The sequence below is a fragment of the Talpa europaea genome (genome assembly GCF_964194135.1).
Source record: "Talpa europaea genome assembly, chromosome: 4".
NCBI lineage: Eukaryota > Metazoa > Chordata > Mammalia > Eulipotyphla > Talpidae > Talpa > Talpa europaea.
This window is the reverse complement of record NC_140070.1, coordinates 4,947,810-4,968,991: the sequence shown is the minus strand read 5'-3', so window position 1 is coordinate 4,968,991 and position 21,182 is coordinate 4,947,810. Positions and strand designations below refer to the sequence as shown.

At 46.1% G+C, this 21,182-nt stretch overlaps 1 protein-coding gene across 1 annotated transcript in view; it reads left to right on the top strand.

Annotated features, from left to right (window-relative positions):
* STOX2 (storkhead box 2) overlaps positions 1 to 13,686 on the top strand; it is a 98,525-nt gene extending 84,839 nt beyond the window's left edge. Inside the window, exons 3-4 of the mRNA XM_084231532.1 lie at positions 5,888 to 8,150; positions 13,188 to 13,686. Coding sequence (XP_084087658.1) covers positions 5,888 to 8,150; positions 13,188 to 13,383 — 2,459 coding nt within the window. The 3' untranslated portion in view covers positions 13,384 to 13,686. The remainder of the gene's footprint in view (positions 1 to 5,887; positions 8,151 to 13,187) is intronic.
* Positions 13,687 to 21,182: the final 7,496 nt, after the last annotated feature.

Sequence of the window (21,182 nt, the reverse complement as noted above, 5' to 3'; positions counted from 1 at the left end):
CAGTTCTTGACCAGAACCAACCAGAAGTTTGTCTTAGTGCTCTGGTCAGAAATGAAGCACCTGTGTTGCTTCAAAAATAACTTGCCTTCTTCCGCTGTGATACTTTTTTAATTGGCACCGAGAAAAAGAAATTCAGTCAGGATCATGGAGAATTCTGGCAAAGACTACCAAGATGCCATCCAGCCGTTGCAGCTCTACCTTCTTTAAACCCATCAACATAACCATTCCTGGGAGCCTGTGGGAGAATGTTGGTCCCGAGGGAGCAGGGACAGAGCGTCGTGTCAGGACTAACCCTGGCTTGCATGCTGTGGCATGTCTGGTTGGCTTTTAAAAATATGATAGTTGATAAATTAGTGAAGATCTCTTTTTAAAAGAAAAATCAAACCAGTGTTTCCTTTTCTCTTTATTATAAAAAGAAGACATAGCCTGCAGCTCGATATTTCCAATGCCAGAAGCAGGTTGGTGAGAAGCCCAAGAATTAATTCCCCATCTCGAGAGAGGCAGCTCACCAGTCAGTCCCAGTATATTGCCCTCCCCCCTAGAAAAACAACCATGTAGAACCTAGCCCGAGTGCTCAAATTTTCTAAATTTTCAAGAGATGCTGGAATTCAGTTCTACGTGATATCTCTGTTTCCATAAATGTTGGCATCTGCGTGTGCACATTTTAATCCACATGCCTGTGACAGCAACATCAAGGAAAACACTCTGGAACCATCGTTTTGCCAACTTGGTTTAGACTCAGCCCAGGTTGACATGAGGCTTGCTTTAAAAACCAATGGTTGGCATATTTTCATTTGACCTAGGAGAAATCTTAGTAAATATACACTCTTGGCTGCATCCATTAGCTTTTGCACAGCACAACACAGCAACACATCTTAGTTCACATGTGTGTGTGGGTCCCCAGGGGACAGCTGAGCCAGACCCATGCTGGCCAGTGCACCAGCCTGTCCAGCCCGTGAGAACAAGGCTTTAGAAACTTAGCCCTGCTTGAGTTATGTCTGAAAAATGTACTTTTCATGACAATTCCAAACTCTGGAAGGTAAAAGTCTATTGTTTATATCTTACTATTTGAAAACCAAAGTTTTGAAGTTTAAATGATTTTGTTTTGCTAATCAGAATTATTTTTATTCATTCATTCATTCATTCAAATGCGTAAACCTCTTTTGATACCGGGTAGTTTGCTCTCCTTGCAATAGTTTTGATTTACTTAATCTTCAAAATTCTTAGTACTGTTTTTTCAACAGTTTTTAAAAACAGGAAACAGCACAGAGACTTTTCAGGAAAGGCAGAAATTTAAACTTAAGGACATAGAGACTTACAGAGAGTATGTCTGTTTTACCCACTGAGTTATTAGTACATTCATCTGGCCAAACAGACTATAAACTAACAGAATATCACTAAGACATTTGAACTCTCATATGTAATGTGCCTATGTTACAAATAAAAACAATGGTCTAGATTTTGGGATCTCTCCCTATTTTGGATATCCTCACTCTAATGAAAGCTTTGTGTGTATGTGTGCTTGTGTGTGTGTGTGTGTGAAAAATCCTCTGCTGAAAGTCTGTTTCAGTTTCCATTCTAGAAACAAGAATAATTTTTCAAAGGTTTAAAAGTAAGTTTTCGTTTTTCAGGTTTCTAAATAACTACTCAACCCTCCTTCCCTTTTTCCTTCCATCCATCACCATCATTTAATTGAACTAGTGCTTGTTAAGTGGCTACTGATGGATCTTTCTGGAAGGAAAGGTCAGAGCTAGACCTAGAAGGCTGCTTATGGGGCTGAAGTTAACTGTAGAATTTGCTAGAGAACGTTAACATCATTTACGTATTCTGTCTCCGACTTACCCACTTACATTAGTTCTCGCTGAATTCTCCCTGAGCCAGTGTTCTTCGCAAACAAGAAGCAATGGTTGAAAGAAGCCCATTAAACGTTTTCCATCTATTTTTTCAAACATACAGAACATGTGCTGTCTGTTCCCACAATTGTTAGATCGCGGGATTAAAGCCAAAATGCGCCCAGTAATGTCACATTGTCGCGCACTACTTGAAAGATCGAGTTTTGCTCTGGAAGACAAAAGTTTGAGGCCAGGGCCACCCGACCTGTTGGGTGCCAAGCTTGTCTTTGCTTTTGAAGTCCTCAAAATCCAAATTTATGATGAACTTTGGGAGAGGAATCTAGAAGTGATGGAGTGTGCAAACATTCACAATGCCCATCACCATCATCTCTTTTTCAAGTTGGCTTGGCAGATCCTGTTGGAACCCCAGCTGCCAGAGACAGCGGAAAATATCAGTCATCACCCCAGAGCATGATGATAACATAACAGTGATAAATAGCATGATTTCAGTTAAAGCGTTGAAACCTCTCAGGGAGAAGAATGGGAAGCGGACTGGGGAGACTGCTAGGATTTGTTTTTTGGGGTTTTTTTGTTTGTTTGTTTTTTTTGTGGGACCCTCGCCCGTGGCCGGGGATCGAACTGGCACTGCAGAGGCTGCGGGCAGCCTTGCAACCCAGTGCTCAACCGCTGCGCCACCAGGGGAGGCCCGGATTTGTTTTTTTTAAAAAAACAAATCACACATTATTGGATGGGTATTCTTGAAAATTCAGAACATCGAGCTACTACTAGGTGTCCGTTCTCTGTGCAATCCTTGTTCCTTCATTTGGGGGCCGAGAGCTTGTTTTCACTGGTGCAAGTGACCCCGATGCCATCATAGCCATAGGTCTGTAGTATGGCAGGTGTAGGGTGATCATATCGGGAAGGCCTACATTCAGCAGATGCTAGAATACTTACATTTTGTTTTAGAGTAACAGCTACTTTTATGAGTTTGCCTCTGCTGTCTTTCATTACCACAGTATCGTAGACTCCTCAAGCATGAATTCTTGTAAATCAGCCTCACCATTTTTTAAAAAGTCCTCCTGAAAGGGGGCCCCGTAAAAGAAACAGGTGGTTTTTAAGATGGGGTCATCGGCTGGCTCCTTCTCACCTCACTCCTAGAGGCCCCTTCACGAGACCACAGTGTGTCTCCCTGGGCCTTGTCTTCCCTGGGACTCGTGCCTGACAGTTCAGCAGGAGGGCCTGTTGCTCACGGGCATGGAAGCTGTGGAAGTTCTTTCAGATGCAAGCACCTTTGTTTCACAGCAGCGCTTGCGAATTGCAGATTATTTTTGGAGTTATATGACTAACTCAGTTGGCGTTCATTTCTAATTTTGTGCAGAAACTCCTAAAATTTTATGCAGAATTGATCGTAAAGTTAAAGAGAACCATTTTTTGTCAGTATACCAGCTTTGGGGTCATTTGCATAGAAAATGTGCTTTTCTCAAGAGAGGGCACCAGACTAGAAGGCAGCCGTGTGACTGAAAAATGAATTCTATCACACCACCCATTTTCTGCAAACGCCATCTCTCTCCCGCTTTGGGGACCACGGATGCCCTCTGAAGCCAGCATCACAGTGGGGGGCATCTTACATCATATTCAGAAACTCTCCCCCGGGAGCACTCCAGGCCCTGCTCATGCTTTCCTATCCCTCTCGAGTCATTTGAGAAGAACAGGGCAGCTCAGCCAGCTGCTCTGGGTGGCTGCACAACGTTCCTTGGGGGTCATCTGAGTTTGCAGGGGTCATGACCCAGACTTGGGACCCTGATAGCCAAAACTTACTGAGCACTCACCATGCATCAGGCACTGCCCACACACATTACGCTCACTTAAACTCACACAGCTCGGGTAGGAACTGTCATTACCCGAGTTTTGACGAAAACGGAGGCCCAGAGAGGTTAAGTTCCCAAGGGGATAGCTGTGCCAGCTTTCTCGGGCAGCCCTAAGGAAGCAGTCGGCCTCAACAGCAGCGTGTCGTCTTGCAGCTCTGGAGGCTGGGCATCCCAGGTCTAAGGAGTGGTTTGTTCCTTGTAAGCGCTGGGAGGGGGGAACTGGTTCCAACCTCTCTCTGCTGGCAGATGCCATCTTCACACCATCTTTTCTCCATGTGTGTCTCCAGGCCCAGATTTCCCAGAGAGGCACCGTCACACTAGATTAAGGGCCACCCCCTGACCTCCTTTTAACATGATTATCTCCGTAAAGACCCTGTTTCCAAATAAGGCCACCTTCTGAGGTGTGGGGGCTCAGGACTTCAAGATTTGAATTGGGGCTGGGGTGGAGGAGATGTTGGTGGTGCATAATTCAACCAAATAACAGCAGCTAACAGCAGTGGAGCTGGGATTTGAATCCAGAGTCTGGTCCTGAAGCCCAAGTGTTTGTTCTCCACTAAAACTGCCATTTTTTGTGGGGCAGACACTATTGAATAGTGACAGTGCAAGTCAACCTGGTCTATTTCCAAATGATGTCATTCCGACCGGTCTTATAAGTGTAATCACCCTCACGGTGCCTGCAGAGTCGTGGAGAATACCCAGGCCTCTTCAGTGTGGAAAAGATGTTCTGTTCCTAAGGTCTTCCACAGTCTTCTTAGTTCAGTCTCTCAAGGTGAAAAGGCATACATACACACACAAAGCCCCTTGCAAACACCAGCAGGTACTGTATAAAGTATCGCTGGTTTCCTTATGGAATTTCTGTTCTGGCAAATTCGGCAATTTTGGACTCCATGACCAGACATGTATGGCTGAGCTCTGAGACCTCTGGTTACAGATTAGCAAAACCACCTCCTTCTGCTGACTTCTGCCCACGGGGAGGAAGCTCTCACCTGAATCTCACCCGGTGAGGTCTCTTTTAAGATTAAAGGTGACAGTTCACAATTGGAGGATGTATCATAAATAGTGACTAAGTCTATCTGCTGTTTTATATAACTTATAAAATTAAGTGTAACCAATAAACTTAATCTTTAAAAGCGAGCATTGCAGAGTAGCTCCAAGGGGATCCTGCTTCTGTCTGAGGTAGGTTTGGTTTTCAAGAACAAGGTAGCTGTTTTGATTATTTCCTGGGTTCTTTTTCCTTTTATATCAATTCATACCCCATCGTGTAAAACATTTCTCATTTCCTACCCCTTAAAAATGTCCTGTCCTTTTGGCTCAGTATAGATTTTGTCACATAGCAGCCGTCTAACTTCTACCTTTTAAGTTTTCCCATTCTATAGGTAACAATATTCCTAAGAGTGATCGGAAAAATCTAGGAATCCCGCTAACTAAATGAGCACCTTTAAGTCCTGTTTACTTGCCATGCGATAATGCTTTGAAGCTTGGCAGAATTAATAGGACTTTGTCTTTGTCCAAAATATCACAATCTGGGCCTCTCTGGTGGCACAAGGGGTTAAGACACAACCTATGAAGCGGTCCGCAGCCACTGCAGTGTGAATTCGATCCCCGGCCAGGGAGCAGCCCACATGGCGCAGCAGACCTCTCCTGTCTCGCCCGCTGCTCCCCTCAGCAGTGTATTTCAGTAGATCTGCCCGTTCGGCTCCCCACTCTGTCTCTGGTGAATCTTCTCACCCCCTGCACCTCTAGCCTGTACCTCAGTTCTTGTATGCATAAATAAATAAATCTTTAAAAAAAAATTCACAACCTGGGGGGCCTAAGTAAGCAGTGCTTATCGCCCTCAATGCTGGAGGCTGGGAAGACAAGATCAAGGCCCCAGCCCATTTGGTGTCTGGTGAGGGTCCTCTTCTGGCCTATAGACCTTGGTATCCCCCAGGGTGGAGACAGGGGGGCTCTGGTCTCCCCCTCTTTTTAGGAAGCAGCTCCTGGAGGGTCCACCCTCATGACTGCATGGAATCCAAACCACCTCCTAAAGACCCCCACCTCCTAAATCAGCTCCCGCGGGGAGCAGGGCTTGGACCTCAGCATCTGGGGGGTCACGGACACGCAGTCCGTAGCAGGTTGAGAAGCAGCGGGAAGGGGCCGCCTGCTCCCTCCTCATCCTCACGAACCTGCTGTTTCTCTTGCTTTCAGGTGTTCCCACACCCAGCCAAGAAATTCTCCGGCACACGCTGAACACGCTGGTCCGGGAGCGGAAGATCTACCCCACCCCGGACGGCTACTTCATCGTGACCCCTCAGACTTACTTCATCACGCCTTCCCTCATAAGAACTAACAGTAAATGGTACCACCTGGACGAGAGGGTGCCCGAGCGGTCCCAGTGCGCCTCCCCGCAACCCGGCACCATCACGCCGTCCGCCTCAGGCTGCATCAGGGAAAGGACTTTGCCCAGAAACCACTGCGACTCCTGCCACTGCTGCCGGGAGGACCTGCACAGCACGCACGCGTCCACCCTGCAGCGCAAGCCCAAGGACGGCAAGGACCCCTACTGCCCCCCGCCGCTGTGCCAGGTGCCCCCCACAGAGAAGAGCAAAAGTACTGTCAACTTTTCCTACAAGACAGAAACTCTCTCCAAGCCTAAAGACAGTGAAAAGCAGTCCAAAAAGTTCGGGCTCAAGTTATTCCGGTTGAGTTTCAAGAAAGACAAGACCAAGCAGCTGGCCAACTTCTCCGCGCAGTTCCCCCCCGAGGAGTGGCCCCTGCGGGACGAGGACGCCCCCACGGCCATCCCGCGGGACGTGGAGATGGAGATCATCCGGCGCATCAACCCGGACCTCACGGTGGAGAATGTCACGAGGCACACGGCGCTGATGAAGAAGCTGGAGGAGGAGAAGGCGCACCGCAGCAAGGCGGGCTCGTCCGCGCACCACAGTGGCAGGAGCAAGAAGAGCAGGACGCACCGCAAGCCCCACGGGAAGTCGCGCTCGCACAGCAAGACGCGCGTGTCCAAGGGCGAGCCCTCCGACGGCTCGCACCGGGAGCTGGCCGGGGAGCGGGAGTACGACTTCTGCGACCCGCTGACCCGCGCCCCCCGCGAGGGCTGCTTCATCATCGAGCACAAGGGGGACAACTTCATCATGCACAGCAACCCCAGCGTGATCGAGTCCCACTTCCCCATGACGCCGGAGTGGGATGTGTCCGGGGAGCTGGCCAAGAGGAGGACTGAGATGCCTTTTCCGGAGCCTTCCAGGGGCAGCTCCCACTCAAAAGTGCACCGAAGCCACAGCCATACCCAGGACCGACGGTCCAGGAATGAGCGGTCCAACAAAGCCAAGGAGAGGTCCAGGTCCATGGACAACTCCAAAGGCCCCCTGGGGGCGTCCTCGCTGGGGACCCCCGAAGACCTGGCCGAAGGCTGCAGCCAGGACGACCAAGCCCCCAGCCAGCCCTACATCGACGACAGCACTTTACGGCCTGCACAGACGCTCGGGCATCCAAGGGCTCACATTTCGGCCACGAGCTACAAGGAGGTGTGTATTCCGGAAATCGTCGGTGGCGGCAAGGAACCTTCCAGCGCCTGTAGCCTTTTGGAGCCAGGCAAGCCGCCCGAGAGTTTGCCATCTTACGGGGAACTCAGCTCCTGTCCAACAAAAGCAGCTACGGATGACTATTTCCAGTGCAACACCTCCAGCGAGACGGTGCTCACCGCGCCTTCGCCTCTGGGGAAGAATAAGGAGGACCACGACACGCTGACCCTGGCGGAAGGGGTGAAAAAGCTGCCCCTGTGTGATAGGCAGACCCCACATTCCTCCAGGGAGCCTGCGGGGCACAAGGAGGAGTCCCCCAAAGGGCCGGGTGGGATCCCAGCCCCTTCGGGCGCCATGGCCGAAGGGATGGCCAATGGCCGCCTCGTCCAGCACCACAGCGCTGAGCCCAGCAGCCTGGACAAGAGGAAAGAGATATTCAGCAAAGACACACTGTTCAAACCTCTCCACAGCACCTTGTCTGTAAACAGCTATCACAAATCCAGCCTGTCCCTCCTCAAAGCTCACCCGAAGACGCCTGCGGACGCACTGCCAGGACGATGCGAGAAGTTGGAACCATCCCTGGGGACCTCGGTGGCTCAGGCCATGCCTGCGTCCCAGCGTCAGCAGGAGTCCGGGGCCAACCAGGAAGCCTCTTTTGACTATTACAACGTCTCTGATGATGACGACTCCGAGGAAGGGGCAAACAAAAACACGGAGGAGGAAAAAAACAGAGAGGATGTTGGCACCATGCAGTGGCTCCTGGAGAGGGAAAAGGAAAGAGACTTGCAGAGGAGATTTGAGAAAAACCTCACCCTCCTGGCCCCAAAAGAAACTGACAGCAGCAGCAACCAGAGAGCCACGCATTCAGCGCGCCTGGACAGCATGGACAGCAGCAGCATCACTGTGGACAGTGGATTCAACTCCCCACGGTAGGGAGAGGCGTCTGTGGGCACACACATGCACCTGCCAGGGCCTGGGGCTTTTTGCAAATGATTTGAAAGGCTTCTGACTTCACGGTCTCACTTCTGTGGATGCGGGTTGAAAGTCACATGAGTTGTTTTGTTAACGACCTGTTTCTGACTTCTTTTTCAGGAATTGAAAAAAATGTTTCTGCAGCTGTAGAGATCACCAATCTGGACTGGTGGGTTGGCTCCTTCCCTCAAACTTGCATCAGTCCAATCAAACTAAGACCAACATCGCCCAGTTCTCTTCTGTGTTTTTGTAGCGCCACACTGCTGTCAGGGAAGGGTTTTTTAGGCCCTTTAAAAAGAGCGACTGAGTAGAATGAGTAGTCAGAGGCGGGGTGGGGGCAGGGATTGGAAATAAATTGAGTCTAAGACAGGTGTCTCTAGTGAGAATGCTGTAGCAGATTGCAAAACCTTCCCAGTGGAACCAGAAGATTGGAGCCACCTTAATACAGACTTTCTGTGCTGTCCGCCCCCTGGCTCATACACTGTCTCTCCCCACTTTCATGTCTAAAGAGAAAGGAACCTAGTTCCTCTCTCAGAAGGAGCTGTGGCCCGGGCTCTGCTCCATCAAAGCCTGGAGCAACTCTTTTCTTTCCCTTCCTGCAGAATTAATACAGCCCATGTAGGCACTCTCATTGGAGCTGCTGCTTTGTCCAGTAACTCAGCAGAGGATTGACAGTACACAGTATGATACCTGATGGTTATGTCCAGAGCCCTCAAGAGGTCAGGGTTAAGAAAGCCAGAGACAGTCTATGCATCTTCCTTCTCCTCTCCTTAACTCTTCTTTCTCCTCAAAGAGCAACTTGGGACCTAATTCTGCTTCTGAATTCTACTCCAGATTGGTGACTCTGAGATGCAGAAATACTCGTGAGAACTTGATATTTCTCATTAGCTGTGATTCCTGACATTTTACAATATTCATCATTTTTTTACCAGTACCTAGATGTGATTTTGTACTTTGTATATTTAATTATTACATCTAAAATGAATTCTTTCGTGATCATTTCACTGTATCTCTGGATGATTTGGGGACGGACCATCCCAAAACCAGAATTGGGAATCGTTACTCTGCTTGTCCGATATCAGGCCTCTGTTGCTTCGTGAAGGACTGGCTCTTGATGATAACAGTGGTCACTTAATGTCTGTTCCAAGTTAACACATGCACAAGTCCTATGTCTAAACCGACCACAGAGATGGCACTCTTGTCACGGTGGGTGAGAGGCTGGGAGCCCCAGATCTCCTTGGCCTGTCTCTGAGGGAGCCCTCAGAGGCCTCAGAGAGCCATTCAGTCTGAAAACAACTGACCCACAGTCATTTTTCTAAGAAATAATTTCTGCTTAATATTTTCCTATCCCAAATCAAGTCATAATTTATTGGCGAATTATTTTATATTTTCTTTTCTTTCTATTTCCCCCTGCTACTCTTTTTTTCCCCCTCTTGAAGTCCTAGCTGTGGATACCAGATAAGCATAACTGAAGGTCTAGAATCCTGGTAGAAACTTAAAACCATCACTTACAGGAGGTGTGGGTATTTGCCTCTGCCTTTGTGCCTTACTGTTTCTTAGCACATAGACTCTGCCTGCCTGATGCCCTTCACACCACAGATCCCAGCCCTTCATATTGTTCCCTGAGGCACCTGTCCTCCACCAAGGATGCTGTAGTCCCAGACAGTGGCAAAGAGGACACTCAGTGTCATTTAATGGGTTCTGACTGAAAACCTACCACTGTGTAATATTGCAAGACTTTTATTCCTGAAAATATTTGTGACGTAGTTGATCCAGTCTCTCCGTGGAATATATTGACTATCTCTAAAGTTGGGGTGTAGAATACAGAATTTGGGATGAGATTATTTCTTGAAATAAGTTTATTGGCATTTCTTTAACCCTGTACTTAATTGTTTAAATGTCGTGGTAGAGGTGACAGGTGTTAGAAGGAGACACCCTTCACGCATTACGGGGGTGACTCCCACTGTTGTTACGGTCGAATTTTCTCTGTAGCAGTAATTCACTGGCCACACATCACTTTCATGCAGTTATAGACTCTATGGAACAATCCCTGATTTTACCCTGTTACTGTCTGATATCCTTTGGTTAGGAGCTAGGTGAGAGACTTACTTTCTATACGCATTTCTAAACTCCAGTTTCTGTACTCCTCGATAAATTCACTGTGCTGCCTTCTGATGCATGAGGGTGGTCTACAGAGGAGAATATTTGAGTTTTTACAGGGAGTTTTTACTCTTCAGCATGAGGAATTATTTTAGCCAAATCCCACAGTCCCGTGAACCCAAGTATCTGAAGTGGGCTGGGGCTATTTATTCAGATGTTAAACAATTCACTGAGGAACAATAAAACTCAAAAGGGTGATCTTCTCCCAAGCTCAGGCTTCAGTGCTGGCTCAGCCACATTTCCAGAATCCCTTCGTCCCTGGTGTTGGGCACTGAGGAGTATGAGAAAGAGAAAAGTCAGACTCCACTGTGCAAGGAGACCCACACTGAAAATGAGCAAACCTGACATGACAGATCTGAGGCCACAAACTAGTTGATAAACCCGGTATGATCATGAGGGACCAAGGCTGCCTGGGGTGGTCGGCCTCGTGGACCACATGACCCCGCGCTGTGTGAGTGGCGCCGGGGGGCGCTTTCTGCAGAAGACGGCCATAGAGCAGCCTGGTCCAGGTCTTCTGCCTGTAAAATCTGGAATCTTTTTTAAATTTTTATTAACTTTTTATTGAGGTAGCATTGATTTACACCATTCTACAAGTTCCAGGCATATGGCGTTATAATTCGATGCCTGTCTACCCCCAGAGTCTAGTTCCCATCCGTCACCCCTGCCCTGCCCTGTACCCATCCTGGAAATGTCATGTTTAAGTTTGTACTCTAGTAGCTTTCTTTTAAAAGGAGTCAGAACTTTGACTTTTGGGCGATTTTCCTACCGCTAACACTCCATCCCCACTCATTTATCATCATGCTGCCCAGAGCCCGTGATGCGAGTGTCGCACGTGGTACTCGTTATAACAACAATCGTGAGATGCACGCTTTGGAGACACTGGCGCTTTGTGTGTGTTTAACACTGTAACAAGTTGGCGGTGGTCACCGTGGCGAGGGACCCTGGGCACAGGCAGTGCCCGTGGGAATGCCACGACCATGCTGGTGGTGACCTTTCCTGCACGGTACCTGGCTTACAGCAGGTGCTTGAGAAATGCTAAGCCTCCACCTTAAAAGCTGGTTTAAAAGTGGGTCCTTTCGACCTGAAAATGCATTTTCCCATAGAAAAAAATGTCATTAGTAATAGAGCAATCCACGCCCCCCACCCCACAAACCCACAATAGCTACTGAGCTCATCATAGGCCAGGGTAAAACAGAAATAATTCACATTTTCCTAGCTTTTGTGCTGTACAGCTTCCTCAGTGATGCCTGTTTCTTCTTCACCGTCACTCTGAGAATAGGTAAATCTTCTGACTGTCTGCATTTTAGAGATGAGGAAGGCAGACTTGGTAAAAAGTCCCTGTCTTGATTAAGAATGACGCTGGGGATCATGTCATGAGATCTGTGGGTCTCCTGTTTATTGCCTTGCTTCCTCCCACCTCCTGGCTGTGTGCTTCCATTGCCCTGCTGACAAGCCACTGATGTGTTTGCTTAGGGGAAGGGTGAGCCAGGTAAGTCGGTAAGTCTAGCTCTTTCCATCCTTTTCATGGTGATGTTGAGGCCTGCCCGGCTGGCCACTGGTGAGGAGAGCACTTGACTTATGTCTATAAATTTATCAATCTTCTGAAGGTGCTCTGTGCATTCAAAAAAGATCAGGTTACTCTTTCACAGTCAATGGACAAACTTCCTTTTAAACAATTAACTCTTGGCCCCATGATGAGAAGTCAGCTCAGGGCCCCACAGGGTTGAGCTAACCGGTTAGGTTAGAAAGGGCTGCTGAGGTCTTGGGGTGGAGTGAAAAGGCATCAGAGAAGGCCTGCAGGCCCATCTTGCAGGCTTCTGTCAGTCACCCAGGACCAGCTCTGAGACTATTTTACAAACCTGGATGTCTCCAGAAAAGTGAATGTTTTGAGCGCCATTGTGATTTCTTCGATCTCTGCAAGCTGATAGATTTCTTATTACTGTTTTAAGGACCTTGTGTGTGAAACCCATTCAGCTCCCATCAGTCAGGCCGAGTAAGCTCACTTCTGGTATCGCCCAACACAATTTAAAATGTTGAATGATCTAGACCTCATGGACCAATAACAGATTCAAGTATTTGGTTTTTTTTTTTTTATTATTCAAGTATTTCTAACTTAGCAAAATTGAAAGAGAAATAGAAAGTGAAAGCCAATGCATTCAAATCACCTTTCTATATGACTCTTTTAAAAGTAAAATGTTTCTATCCAAAGTGTATGTGTAGGGAAAACAGATAAATGTAGACTTTACAAATGAAGGCAGGGTGGAGGGGACTAAGATTCCTTCTCTGAAATGATAATGTTTATTAACTAAAGTGTTACGATTTGAAGCAGAGGTGTGATGTGTTTTTAAATAGAGGTTATTCTCACTGTGCCAAATGCCAGCTAGTGGCGTGTCCAAAGTCAAAATCTGCTAATCGAGAATAAAAACAGAATGTTAGGATTGAATGATTGAGTTTGTTCAAACACAGTTATACCCATGCATTTCCAGCCTGGACTGAAGAAATTCCCTATGTGTATTTGCAAATTCGTTTAGCCAATGAATGTGATAGATCTCGAAGTCCGGAGCAGTCTCCTTGAACAGGAGGGGAAGGGGAAGTGCCTTTTGCTGTAGACAACCCCTTTTTTCAGCTCGCTGCTCTTGTGAGATGTCTCGTGACCACTTTGGGGAGTGCACGGCAGAGGAACATGTGTGAATAATCAGTATAAGATGGTATATATGACATTATGAGCCAACAGAGGAAATCCATTAACTACATCATTTGCTCTTCCTCTGGGGCTCGATCTGTAATTATTTATGTTCAAAACGAAACAAAACAAAACCTTTTTACTCTTTTAGCACTAGGGAGAGCCTGGCTTCCAACACGTCAAGCATTGTTGAAAGTAACCGTCGTCAGAACCCTGCCTTGAGCCCGGCCCACGGAGGAGCCGGCCCGGCCTTCAACTTCCGAGCCAGCACGGACCCCCCCACCAACGAAGCTGAGAAACCACAGAAACCTTCCAGCTGCTTGCAAGCTTCTGTGACTAGTGTGTGACGTCCCGCGGCCTCGGATCTCCTGTCTCGCGCGCTACAGCCAAGTTTACGACACTGGGACTGATGTTTACATCTTTGGAAAGACAAGCATCTCGATCACAGTTTTTGTGTTGACTTAAACTGTGCTGCTAAGTAAGCTAGGGCAAAAACAAAACAAAAAAAAAAAAACAAAAACAAAAACAAAAAACACAACAAAAATCTTGAGTTCAGAGTATTGCTTTTCACATTTATGGCTCTGTAGCAACAGACTAGCAGTAGGGTGATCTGTACACTTGTGCTTCACTAATTGTAACTGAGCACACATAGGGAAGTCTAGACACTGTCAGTGTGATATGCATTTTCAATGTCATGCAGTTGCCAATTCCATTTTCAAATGCCACAGATGCGTGTTGCTCCCAGTCTGTGGGCAAATGGTGCCGCAGAACTGATCCTTGACACTTCCCCCCCAAAACAAAACAAAAGGAAAACAAAAACACCTAAGCCACCCCAAAATGTCAAATGCGAGGGTCCACCTTGAGGGAGATCAATGCCAAACCGAGCAGAAAGGACCCCAGGCCTTTGTGTGTCCGTGGTTTTTGCACCAGTCATTTTTCACTGTGAGTTTTTGTGATTTTGCAGGAGCCCGTGGGAGTGTGTCAGAAGGGTCCTCATTGAAATCTTGGGAGTGTTTGTTTTCAGGATTTTGCTTTTAAGTGTAACAGATGCTTGTCTGATTTCTAACCTCCCATAATCACAAACAGGAATATAGGCCTTTGAATCTGAAGTGGACAGAGAAGGGAATACCCAGCCTGGCCGGCCGTGGCCCTAAGTGATGGAAGAGGTAATGAGGACTTGGAAAAGGTGTGAGTCAAATATTTAAGGAAGATAGTTTCCTCCTTGTAATACTTATGAAGATCCTATCTTACCCTAATAGATATGATAATTAGTTTGTTTAAAAGCAAAATGTTCTTTGTGATACAAATGAAGAGTATGGCCTGCGGATGTTATTCTTTCTAATGGAAGGACATAAATCTATTTTATGTAGTTTTAAATAGAATGCCTAAATTAGGCTATGGGAAATAATTTTTAGTGGTTATAGGAAAGAGCAAATTTAGGGAGAGTTGAACTTCAGGCCTTTTATTCCTGGGGAGATATCTATAGAGAAAACTTTAAAAGAATTTTTGATTAGAAATATATGTGTGCCCATGTAATTAACAACAGAATATGCTCAGTCAGCAAGTATGGTATAATCCTAACTTGTACTCCCCTAAAATTTATCAAAATAACAATTATGCATACATGAACTATGCCAGAGTAATGTTTACAGATACTTTGTAACCAATTTCAGGAGGCATTTTTAGGTGGATGTATAGTTATTAGCCCAACTGATTTCAAAATGATTTCTTAACATTTTACTTTGGTTTATAATGTCTGTTGAATACAAAGAAAACTCTCAGCAGCAAAGGGATTACAAATAATTAGCTCCATTCAACCTCACAGGAAAGAGCTATCTCATCGTTCCCATATTATTTTTTTTTTAATGAGAACAGTGGAATAAACCTATAGAAAATGGACAATTATTTACAAAAAGGTTGCATACGACCCCAGTCCAAGGTCTGATGTCATTTTATTTAGTTTAGTGGTGTGTCATGCTTGGAGCCATATGCCATAGAATGTCCATCCCAAAATAAATCCAAAATGTTTTCATCTCCGAGTTCATCCATTGGCATCAAATGTGCAAAAACACGTCTGCTTCAGTTTAGGTTCAATCAGTCATCTACATAGTTGACCTAATTCTCCAAACATTGTGATACTTCCTCCTGCTTTTTCAGATATTTGGAAGTTGTATTGGGTCAAACTGGACTCGTCAAGTGTAATGAAGATTCCTTTTTTGGTGCTTACAGTGAAACGTAAGCGCTCTACGTGGTAAACCCCCATGTCCTGAAAATGCTTTAGTCAGTGGCTTCCAGTCTCATGCCTTAATTCCCAGGCATGCCTCGACTGCTCCAAAATGCACTATTTGTTTCTTGCTTAAATATGTCCAGAAGGAAGGGCCATGCAGCTCGTAAACTATCTATGTAGACCGTTTACTTGGGGAGTTAAATTTTCGGTCTAAATCCCCCTCCACCCTGCCCCATTCTCAAGCATTAATCCTTCTATCAGTTCATACATAATATAGCCCTTGAAACGATCCATCAGCCTCCACCCAGTTGATTCTCTGAAAGTAGCCATTACAATGATCAAATGCTGTGTGAACAGGATAGGGAAGCGTTACCTTTAAGAGAAGCTTTAAAATATGAATTTATCAGTAGTTCACAAGACATAGGTTTACAGAAGACAAATAAAATGTGTAAACTCTGCCTGATGCTACGGGGTGCACGATGATAAGAAAAAATAAATAACTCCCTAGTGGTAGACTTTATGGAGGATTCCTGGTGAGCGGAGTTCTAGGTAGAAGAGTCCCCATCTCAACCGAATGGGGATTCCTGAATAGGGGGAGACGTGGTGGCGGGAAGCAGAACCAAGGTGATCTAAGAAGGTCACACCTGGTGAAGGCGCAGGCCCTCTGCAAGCTTCCCAGCCGCCTTTCCTCCCGGGGAGAGGATAGATAGCTCTGGGTACCGGGCTCCAGACCTGTCTCCATTTATCAGCAGAAGGGCTTGTAAAACTGAATCTGGTTGAATCTCTGTGTAGCTTTCAACTCCAAAGGGTCAACCCATCTGTCGGCATTTTGCACACGTATGTATTATTATGATACAGCATATTACTTTATGGTAATTTTTATTTTTACATATAACTACCTCCATAAATGTGATGAAGCCACAGCAGTGCGTTCAAGTGTATTGTTCAGAAAAGCAAAGTGGAAGCCTTTAAACATCAGGCCACTGTGTTGTGTGTGCGTATGTGTGAGTGTGCGTGCGCGCGTGTGTGTCGGTGGTAGCCTGTGCGGACTCGAGACTTTTGCATTGCCATAGTTTCCTTTGACGCATGATTTCATGTTCTGATGTAAACCTGTCTCTCCTCTCGTCCCCACCAAAGCGTACTTGATTTTGTTCCGAATGGAAGGAAGCTGAAATTTCATGTCCCCCCCTCTTACCCCTCCCAGCCTTCCCGCTGAAAGTTCTCACTGGCCGAAAGTGGGTAAACGTAATTTAGCAAGCGGTTGACCCCAATGAAAATCTTGGTTTGAATTTTAGGTTTTCAGGAGCTGAGGACACACAGACATTGGGACTGTAGCTTGGAAGCGCCTGGGCCTCTGCCTTCACGCACTTGCTGCTGGGGCTGAGGTGGCCCCAGCTCCGTTTTGATTGAGAGCTGGGCTGTGTATTTGCAACTTCTGCTAAATCACTTGTATTGCATTTTACAGATTTTGCATTTCTCAGGGGACCTTAATGAGCATAGGAAAAGGGGAGGTGCCTTCCAGAGAAGAGCCGAAAGGGACTAGCTGGATAAAAATACCAAATGACTGCTTCTCTGCTGTGGCCAAGCCCAAGTTCAGGAAGCAGAAAGTGAGAGTTAATCTGGAGTAATGAGGATCTGAACACCAGCTGTTCCCAAACCTCCCTTTTTCATCACCCAACCAGCATTTCTAAAATGTCAATTTCAATTATCTCATCGTTACCCCGGGGAGGGGGAAAAAACACAAAACCCTATTCAATGAAAACGGAAGCGCGGCTTGGTAAAATTCTCCCTAGGGTAAACCACCAGGTGTGCTTGAAAAATAAAGCTTGTAAGTGATAAGCGTCTTGCTCACAATGCCATCGTGACCATGGTTGGAAAAATCTCACCGTTGGTAACATGGGCAGTAGTGGGGCTTGATTCAAAAACCCAACTGCTACCAATACTGACTTTGCAAGGTCCTTTGGGATCTCAAAGTGCTTCCCAAGTGCTCAGATTCACAACCCGTTACGAAAGCAGGCCCCGTAACAAACAGGAGGAGCGACTCCACGTTACCCAGAAACAGTGGCAGCTATCGATCTATTTTCTATCTGTTTGATAGAGCATCATGGAAATCACGAAATACAATGCTATTTTTCTGATGTGTGCTAATAAAGTCAAAGAAAACAAATGCAACTTGACACTTTTGTCCATTTTCATTGAAAAAGTTCAGACCTCAGCACGTCTCCAGGCGTGGACTGCCTGACGGGAGGTGAGCCAGCCACCCGACGCCATGGCCGCCCAGGTGGTCCCCACACACCCTGTTTACAGCTCCATCTTGGGCTTCTCGAATTCCTGTGCTAAAACACCATCTTTCAGGAATATGGCTGCTCCTGGCAGTGGAAAGGTGCTGACACAGAAATCTGAATCAAAAATTTTAAGTACCTTTCATAGTGCTCCTTAGCACCACAGAAATTAGGTACAATAGGTTGAGCCCGACTTCGAAGAGTCTGGACTTCCCAGGGAGCTAGCTAGCTTTAAATGTTGTCTCAAACTTTGAGATGCAAGAGCTTCCAGGGGAACCTTTTCTGTTGCCACAGGCCAGTCCCAGAACCAGCTCGGCAGCCCTGCTGTCAGGAGACAGTGGAACCCCGGCAGAAATGACCCTTTGCTCCCCCCACCCCTCCCCAGTGCTTACGGACCCACCCATTGCCCAGACACCCAGGCCCCTGCTCTTCCCAAGTCACTTACTGCAAGTGTTTGGGGCTCGGGGAAACTAGAGCACAGGAAAGTTGAATGCAGACACCTCAGAAAACATCGGCTGGCTTTGCGTTAGTGTAATGTGACCAGGAAAGAGATGACTGTCAGGCTGATCTTGGCCAAGCAAGATAGAAGAATCAGCTGTCTCTCCACACTCCCAGGAGTCTTCATGGTGTTAAGGAGCCACCCAATATTTGCCTGTAGATTTTTATTTAGGAGACATTTCATCAATGAGATATATATATATATATATATATATATATATATATATGTGTATATATATATATATATATATATATACACACACGCATATAGGAGCACGTCATTAAACTCCTGGTGTGTTCGCATCGCACATCGGCAGCTCCCTAACTGAGCTAATCCCTGTGTCTTTCGCAGCAGCCGCCCAGAGAGAGATTCTCCAGTGATTGCTCCTCCAACACAATCCTGTCTTTTTACACTCATCCTATGACTTACAGTTGCTGATTTGCAAGGTTCTGAATTCTGTAAGGCTCAAGGGGCACTTAGTCTTCTTCGTTCGATTGTCTGTTATCAGTTACAGGGCTGTTATCGAGCCTCGTTGGCTCCCAATGTGAATGCACCCTGTCACTCGGGGAGGGGGGTGTTCCCCAAGTGAGGCAGCTAAGACTCTGGAAGCAAATAGAAGGCTAGAAGCTTGGCTGGTCCACATCCCCTGCCTATCTCCTGGTCCTTAAGGCTGACCTTGGCACACACCCTCTGCCCCCTGCCCCCATTCGATGCTCCCACTGAAAAGAAGCGCCAAATTTGAGATCCGAGATCTCCAGTGTCAGTCTCCGCAGACACGGGAAATTGATCATGAAGTACGTTCCTCCGAGGACCTCCCTGCCCGCCTCCTTCCCGTGCCCCCCCGATACCAGTACACTGCCACGTTTTCCACATTGGAAGGACAAACCGGTGTGTGGTATTGTGCCCTAGGGTCACCTTCCTGTAAGTATCGACAGCGACAAATTAAGGTCCTTAGAGTAGTTGGCGTAGACACTACTTTCTAGAAGAGAATTAAATCTCAACGTTAAGTTTAAAGGGATCATAATTCTGCAGGTATCTTTCTCTGAGTGACTGAATGTGACTATTGCATTAGGGTAAATGAATTAAGAAGTGCAAGTGGGATTTACTGTATGTTAGAAAGGAGTTTTGCAGCCGAGACTGCCTTGAATAAAATGTGTTTGCACTGAAAAAAAAATTTAAATTACTTGGTCTCTGGTTGCTGTAAAGGTCATCCAAGATGGATGTTCTGTTTATATTGTATAGTATTTCATATGAAATAATTACAGTTCATGAAATGTCTTCCCTAATGTTACTGATTTATAACAGCACATTTGTAACATGGTTTTTATCGTGTGAGTATACCACATTGTAAATGATGATTACTTGTCATGCTTAGTAAAATAACTTAAAAGAAAAAAGCACAGGGATCTTTGTAAGTCTATATTTGAAAGTCCCTCCATACGGTAATATTGTGTTCATGTTGTTTATGTAGTGTTGTGTGAAATATCCATTTTGGATTGTGTTACTTTTTAAGATATTAAATAACATTTGGTTATACGTCTAAGTGGATTTCTTTTTGGTACTTGAGAGGCAGTCCATGAGATCAATTTATTTCTCTCCTCCATTAACATGATTTCATAACAACTTTTTATTGTGCAATCGTTATTAGAGGTTTTGCAATAAAACAGCTAAACGTGGAAATTTCTCACCAAAAGCTGCTTCCAGGAAGGCTGGGAAAATCGCATTTTTAGCTAGCTATTCAAATTTAAACCCAATGAGCCTGAGGGGTAGACAGAGTTCAATTTCCTCTATGAAAGTATAAAATAATGTGGGCTTGGGAGTTGTGTTTTGTGAGCATTCATATCACAACTTCTTCCCCAAAAGGAATGCGACCCCTCCTCCCCCCAGTAACGCTCAGAAGCTGCTCACTGCAGTGGGGTGCTTGCACAAGTCTAGAATGGGGTGCTTGCACAAGTCTAGAGTCTCTCCATGTCTTAGTCTTCAGAATCTGTTACTTTTACCCTTTTTGGGTGGAAGTCACGTTGGTTTATAAGATGTAGTTTTCAGGTGTTTGTTTGACTCTCCTTAATGGTGGCAAATCTTTGTCCTTGGAGACTGGATTCCACTTGTTAAACTGAAAGGGGTTGGTTTGCTATCCAACGAATAATTTCATTGAAAAGAGGAAATGACTTTTTTTATTTAAAAACAATGCGGTGCTATAGTGAGTGGAGGCTGATTTTTCTGATCCAGGCAATGATCCGGAGCAGATGCCCAGTGTGGATCCATCTGATCCGGAGCAGATGCCCAGTGTGGAAAATGACAGTGTCACGGGGACCAGCATGCAGAGCCCTGGAATGTCTCTGGGGGACAAGTAATTTCCTTGTTCAAGTTTGTCGATATCATTTTAAAGTCTCTCAATCTGCAGACACTTCATTCTTTAAGCTTGAAGCTGGAAAGAACAAGAATGCTGGAGGCCTATTGTGAGTTTTAGCTCCAGCACGAAAGGAAGGTACCTGTCTGCTGCTTTCAGAAGACTCTCTAGACCTTGGCCTGTGGAGGAAACCAGGTGACTTAAGACGAAGGCAGAAGGCAAGCAGGACGCTTGCTCCTTTCAGAGAATGGTCACAGTTCATAAAAATCCTTACCTTCCAAAGGCAACGATATGGTTCCAACTTATTTTTAAGAGTTTAGAATGGCGGGATTTTTTTTCCTCCATAAAGAAAATCCAAGCCAAGTCCTCAATATTTGCCTCCTGTGCTGTTACAGCTGTGAAACCGAGAGCCACTGAATAAAAAGAAGTTATTCACCTGACTTTAATAATTTATTTCACTGTGAAATCCTAACCCTGCTGTGGGAATACTCAGATTGGAGCTCTTTCCCCTGTTCGGGCCCCGTCGCTCCAGACTTTTCCTGCATAGCGAACAGTTAATCATGTCACACATGGAGGAACAGTGCGTGGGGAGCACTCACAGAGCATGCGCAGGCATTTCAAGGTGAAGCAGGGCATCTGCATCAGACAGGCTGAGTAGGGTGCTTCGGTGAATCCCCTTAGAAGAATTGTAGTAGAAGTGTGTGTTAGAGCGGGGAGGAGAGGCAACATGCGCTAAGTGGGGTCAGGCCAAAGGTGAAATTCAAAGGACAAACTGAACCACTGGAGTT